Source organism: Colossoma macropomum, unplaced genomic scaffold, assembly GCF_904425465.1.
Source record: "Colossoma macropomum unplaced genomic scaffold, Colossoma_macropomum, whole genome shotgun sequence".
Classification (NCBI taxonomy): domain Eukaryota; kingdom Metazoa; phylum Chordata; class Actinopteri; order Characiformes; family Serrasalmidae; genus Colossoma; species Colossoma macropomum.
The window spans coordinates 30319357-30326143 of record NW_023494806.1 but is presented as its reverse complement, the minus strand read 5'-3'; the positions used below and the strand labels follow the sequence as shown (position 1 = coordinate 30326143).

The 6787-nt window shown below is 39.0% G+C and overlaps 1 protein-coding gene across 3 annotated transcripts; it reads right to left on the bottom strand.

Annotated features, from left to right (window-relative positions):
• Positions 1-1065: 1065 nt before the first annotated feature.
• Positions 1066-6112, bottom strand: LOC118827377 (zinc finger protein 154-like). 3 transcript variants are annotated; one of them, XM_036598716.1, is made up of 3 exons: positions 6077-6112; positions 5911-5986; positions 1066-2757 (listed from the first exon to the last, which is right to left on the bottom strand). In XM_036598716.1, the coding sequence occupies exon 3, from the start codon at positions 2613-2615 to the stop codon at positions 1932-1934; it is 684 nt and encodes a 227-aa protein (XP_036454609.1). In that variant the 5' UTR covers positions 2616-2757; positions 5911-5986; positions 6077-6112; the 3' UTR covers positions 1066-1931. The 3 variants fall into 3 exon arrangements, with proteins under 3 accessions (XP_036454609.1, XP_036454610.1, XP_036454608.1); XM_036598717.1 differs by having other exon boundaries at positions 6066-6083; XM_036598715.1 differs by lacking the exon at positions 6077-6112 and having other exon boundaries at positions 5911-6000.
• Between the last annotated feature and the right edge of the window lie 675 nt (positions 6113-6787).

Below are 6787 nucleotides of genomic sequence, written 5' to 3'. Positions count from 1 at the left end.
AATTTTTAATTTACTATCTTCATGCAGTTTACCAAAAATATATTTGCAGTTTCAAAACATGCTTCACAGGTTTCAAGAACATGCTTTATTGAAATTATGCTACATTAACGTTATGCTGATTTTTCTAAATGAGAGGTTAATACATTGTCTGCATTGAATAAACTTATATGATAAATTTCTACAAGTTTCAATGTAAAATGACCATTTATTTGCTAAATTCAGTATATAGAAAAAAATTCTCATTCTACCATCTAATGCCCTATAATTCATATCCTCACCTTCTGTTCCTGTGACGAAGTGTTCGCAAATCCCTACGGCCACCTCATCTCCTCCCTGTTCCGCAGTCCTGCATCAGTCCTATTACAGCGATGAGGGGAGATCTGACCTTCTAGCTATAGGCAGAAGCTGCCCAGGACTCCAGCCCAAGTTCTCAGAGTTCTCCCCCACAAACTCTGTTTTAGCCTGCTGATTTCTTTCTTTAAGCTTTGGTTTAGTTAAGTGTAAGGTTATGTGTTTTTTTGAATGTGTTAACTTGTTGATTATTTTGATTACCTATTTTGATCTATTTTTCTCTGCTTTTATTATTTTAGTACCATTTCTTTGTTTCTGTAAACCTGTAAAAATAAATTCCTGTTAAATTTATTAAATAATTTTCTTTGAAATTCACTTTGTGGTATCCTCTTAATTTGAGGGGTTGGGGGGGTATATCACATCACTGAAATTTTGAATACTTGTTTACATACATTTCTGAATTGGTTCAACCTAATATGTGCAGACTTTCTTTTTTGTTCCATAATGTTGTCTACTTCAGAATCAGAGTCACTTTTTTGCCTAGTACGTTGCTGCTTGAAAGTTTGTGAATTCTTTATCATTATGTGAACTTCTGCATAAATGTGATCTAAAACATAATCAGATTTTAATTTACCTCATAAAATTAGACAAAGAGAACCAATTTAAACAAATAGTCCAAAAAGTATATAGTGTTTCATTTATTTGTTTTATATATATATATATATGCAACCTATGTAAGTATATAAGCCAACAATAAACAGTCCAAATAAATCTTTCTCGCCGCATCGGTTTAATCAGACAAATTTTAGACACATTTTCTTATGCTGGAGAAAAATAATAAATTACTCAAGAAAATAATTGGTTAAATGCTCTAAAAAGGATTAATAGAGTCTTCAAATCGTGTCAGATTTTCATTTTCAGAAGAACGCAGTGTTTTCTCTCTCAGCTAGCCCAAATAGCACTTCAGATAAAGCAAGGCTTTCTTTTCTATATGAGCTATATCAAAAACAAAGCTTTTACCCCATTCTCAAAATGAACCCCTTTTATGTCAGTTCTTCAGACCATTGGATGACACTTCTTATGTCAATAACATTTGAGCATAACTTTTATCTTGTACTTATCTCTTAAATCTATATAACAATGAAGTCATAACTAATTTAGCACCCTTAGCACCTCCCTGAACAATCTCTCAACCAGTTAAGATGATCAACAATAAGGGGTTCAAGGGGGTGCTACACCTATTGCTGCAGCAGTGTAAAAATAAGAATAAGAAAAATGTAAAATAAGAATGTGTAAGAATCACTGATTCGTAGTCTAGATAGACACTAAAATCAGTGGGAAGAAGATTATATAGACTGTATAAGCTAAAGGCTTGACCTGTTGTTCAGCGAAGGAAATGATATTTTATTTTATGCTCATTCTTCAAAAACAGTGTACAACAAAAAGAGGTGGATTTTCTCTCTAAATACAATTATCTAGATTTTTTAAATGCTGGATGCAGTGTTCCCTCCAGACTCCTGCCATGGTGTTAAGGTTACATTCATTATTGTTTATTTCCACCAAGCACTATTTTTGTGCTTGTGTGTCTTCACAGGATTTGAATGCCTATAAACCTTCCCACAATCTCAGCAGTTACACAGTTAACTTGTGTGAATACGCTGATGTTTTTGGAAAGAACTCTGTTGGGTAAAACTTCTTCCACACTCTGAGCAGTAATATGGTTTAATGCCTGTGTGAACGTGCTGGTGTCGTTGGAGATGACTCTGCACGTTAAAACTCTTCCCGCACTCTGAGCAGTGATACGGCTTCTCTCCTGTGTGAATGCGCTGGTGTTGCTGGAGAGTACTCTGTAGAGCAAAACTCGTCCCACACTCTGAGCAGTAATACGGCTTCTCTCCTGTGTGAATGAACTGGTGTGTTTTGAGATTACTCTGTTGAGTAAAACTTTTCCCGCACTCTGAGCAGTAATATGGTTTAACTCCTGTGTGAATGAGGTGGTGTCGTTGGAGAGAACTCTGTCGATTAAAACTCTTCCCACACTCTGAGCACAGATACGGCTTCTCTCCTGTGTGAAAGAGCTGGTGTCGTCGAAGATGACTATGATGATTAAAACTCCTTTCACATTCTGAGCAGCGATACGGCTTCTCTCCTGTGTGGATGCGCTGGTGTATTGTGAGACGACTCTGTTGAGTAAAACTCTTTCCACACTCTGAGCAGCAATGAGTTCTCTTCTCCCTTCTTTTGTGAGTTCGTCTGCGAGATATCCTAGCGTGAAGGGTACCAGATGATGTTTGCTGGGTACTGGAACTTTTTCCGGATGCCATATTCTTATATTTGTCCTCTTTCAATGGCTTAACAGTACACTCGACAGGATGTCCTGCTGTGTTTGGGGACGTAAATTTGAGCTGTGTAGTACATTGGACATTTGGAGCAGGAGAAGTCTTCAAGTCAGGACAGCATTCATTTCTGAAAAAAGAAAATAAAAATGACAATCTAAATCAGGGGTGCACAACTCCGGTCCTGGAGGGCCAGTGTCCAGCACAGTTTGGAGAGTTACCCAATCAAACACATCTGATTAAACTTGTCTGTTAATTGACAGGTTTAGTGGGTGTGTTTGAGTAGGAAAACCTCCAACCTGTGCTGGTGCCCTCCAGGACTGGAGTTGTGCACCCCTGACCTTAACTTTATGTGAAATGCAACAAAAATAGTCTGATCTAAATCATGAACGCTCCACATACATCAGCTGGTACAAAGAGTAAAGAAAGAATAAACGTCCATCTGGTTTAGAAAAGTCAATCCCCTAATTACCCAAACTCATCAAATACGCATATTTAAACTCATTTCAGGCTTTCATTTTTCTGACATCGTAATTTGTTAAATAGTAAAACTGGCATTAAGGAATCAGACAGAATACAGATCAATGTATTTTTCAAATATTAAACACATTATGTATCTAATACAGTTTTGTCATATTATAGTAAGTACTAGGCATTATTATTAACAAGGTGTTTTGTGTCATTATAGCAGAGTCACTCTGGAGTTCAGCTATAGTGTCGATATGTAAACATGTAGTATTACACTGATGTGCCAAAAGTCATGGGACAGGAACCAGTATCATGTAGGACCCCCTCTAGCCTGGCAATGTGCAGCAACTCAATGTGGCCTTGATCCCACAAGTGGATGGAAGACATCTGGAGAGATGCTGTCCGCATAGCCACCCACAGCTCTGTGGTATTTGTGAGTACAGGATCTCGGTGCAAATGGATCTCTCCACCACATTCCATAAATGCTTGATTGGGCTCATGTCAGGTTAACGTGCAGACCACACCATTCATTGGAACTCTCCAGAATGCTCCTCAAACCAATTCCGGACAACTTGAGCCCGATGGCACGGTGTATTATCCTGCTGGAATATCCCATCATTGTCAGGGTACATGAAGTCTATGAAGGGCTGCAAATGGTCTCCAAACAGGGAAACGTAACGATCACTGGACAATGATGTGTTTAGGCAGACCAGTGGACCCAAGCCCATGCCTTGAGAACACACCCCACACCAGTTTGGAACCGCCATCAGCCTGCACAGTGCCTTGTTGCCAACTGAGGTCCATGGCTTTATGAGGTCTGCGCCACACACAAACCCTATCATCAGCCTGAAACAATTGGTACTATGACTCATTGGACCACGCCACATGTTACCAGTTCTATAGGGTCCGGTTAGCAACCTCATGAGCCTGAGCCTGGTGCTGTGTCTGGTGACGTGGTGTTAAAAGAGGAACTCTGGTGGGTGTTCTGCTCCCATATTCCATGGAAGCAAAAGAACGCTGCACTGACCTGCCGGATATGTGTGTGGGGCTCATGCATTGAATCTGGATGCTATTTCTGCCAGAGTCACTTGTCTATTTACACAGACAATTTTAGCCAGACGCCGCTGGTCACAATCATTAAACACCCACTACGCTGTCTACTCTGGGTGGTAATGCCTTCTATAACGTATTCCCAGTACACAGGTGGATCCCCCGAGGTAACACCACTTATAATCAACTTACGTATTTCTATCCCATGACTTTTGGCACGTCAGTGAATAATTTCACTGAGACAAGCTTCAATTCCAAAGCATGTTGGTACTGATTTTTCAGTTTCATGCACTCAAGATAAACGTACTGTAAAATACGTAGAATGGGAAGAGGTAGGTAAAGGCAGCAGTACAGTGGCTCTATCTCAGTCTCTCTCAAACAACAACAAAAACTACAACCGCACACAGCAACGTGAACCCCAATTTCAAACCATTTTTAGCAAGCTTTTTAACAGCAAATTCATCTTCTAGTTCTCTCTCAGTTCTCCTTCCAATGAGCCCAGTGTGCTCTGATTGGTCAACCACCAAGGCAGTCCCGCTCATGTAAAATTTTTCCATAAAATGAGTTCATTTACTTATGGACCATGGATGTATTTGTATAAGCTACAGTGTGTATGTGTGTGCATGTTTGTGTGTGTTAACATGTATGCTGGGTATTGATATTTAATGTGTTGTTTTTGGGATTAGTCTGTAGCAGTAAAACTGAAAAAATAAATGCAAAACTAATGTAAACAAAAGCAACTGATTATTTAAGACAGACAGTTTTCATGACTGACAAGCTTTTAGGGTGCATCTGAATAAATTTCTAATCCATAATCTATCCTGGTGTACGTTGTTAAATATTAAACAGCAGGAATCCAAATTATGTAACTATCTAATCAGGACATCTGTTTCGGTTGTTGTGACAGGGATTTCTGCAGAGTTCACAGATGATGTCAAACATTATGACCCCAAGCAAGCCCAGTTTGGTGCGCACACATTTACACTACACTTTTCTTGTTTTTATTTAGAACATTTCTCCGTATCCCTGTTGTTTTTCTAAAAGTCGAAAGGTCTAGCTGGAATATCCCCAGAATGCCTTGTTCTCACGTGCACATTTTTGTATTTGTGTGATATAATAATGTTGTTATGCATTGTGTTATCAGAAGTGCTTGCAGGAAACTGACAGCTTCATGACTGTCATTTGCATCACTCCTTATTTTACGTTATACTGCATCCTCTGTCACTTTTGAAAGTTGTTGGTGTTTGAGTTACAGTTTATAACTTTTAAAGCATGTTTATAAATTTAAAACACTTTATGTTTAAAAATCTATATTAAAATATACTGTTTTGAGTCACGGTAACTGGAGAGTAGGATTAGATGCCATGATAACAACATAAGATTGAATAAATATTGTTTCAGTGTGATCCACCTGAGACTGATTCAACATCTGCTCGACCACAAAACAACCATAAATCAGCCATATCAGCCATAAGCTTGAGTTTATGTTGATATTGTGTGTCAACACTGATTCAACGCATTTAGTGATGGAAAAGAAAACGTTGTTTAACGTACTTTTGAAATCTGGAGATGTTCCTTAATGAGTAAAAATGCGCAGACCTATTCTCTCTTTGTACCACAGAAATGCGATTTTTTTCCCGGTTGATCTCATCTATGTACAGTTTATGTTTGGTTTTTATGTTGCATAAAATTATAATGATGTACAAAAATGTTATTCAAATGCCCAAAACAGTGTTTAGCAGCGTCGTGCTAATACAAAGCTTACCTTCAACTGTTTACTTCCAGATTTTGTTTTGTTACTAGTCTATACAACTAAATCCACACATCCTGGTCACCATATTCTGGAAAAGATTGGCTAGAGTGTCTGAGAAAACATTAACAGCCTGTTAACAACAGTTTGACTGCAGAGACCACTCTTACACTTCACTTACAGAGCCGGTTTAAGGGGAGCCTGCATTTCCTGTTTCTCCCGTTTTATCAACTGCGAAACGCCAGAGGGCGCCAGAGAGAGAGAGAGAGAGAGAGAGAGAGAGAGAGAGAGAGAGAGAGAGAGAGAGAGAGAGAGACTTTGACTTTTAACCCCCTTTTTATTGAAGCATTAATAATTAAAGAATTTTACATCCTATGGTAAAGGGCTAATAGTTATATTAATAATAATGAGGATCCCCAAAGAGAATCCACCCATCCACAAAGATTCACCAATGAAATGATATCACACCCAGATCACTGACAGATACGATACTTTCACCAGCACACCACTTTCTCTCAAAACAGGAAATGTTCTGAGTACTTTGGTAAAAAACAAACTCAACTCTAATGCGTGACTCTACTAGAGCTCGGAACAGTTTCAGAACATCCACCTCCTGCCCTTCAGACACCAACCTGAAGGACTTCCACACTGATAACTTCGCTGAGCTTTAGAGTATTTACAGCCAAAGATAAACAGAGTCCGGGTGAACAGAAACCCCAGCCCTCTGAGCGCCCTGTCCAGGAGTTTGAATAGAGGAATCAGTCTTTGACAGTCGGAAAAAGCATGAAAAACAGTATCAGGGTTATTGCAGAAAATGCAAAGTGGTTGAACAGCTGGGTTAAATTTTGACACGAACCCATTTGTGGGTACAGCACAGTGAAGGATCCTCCAC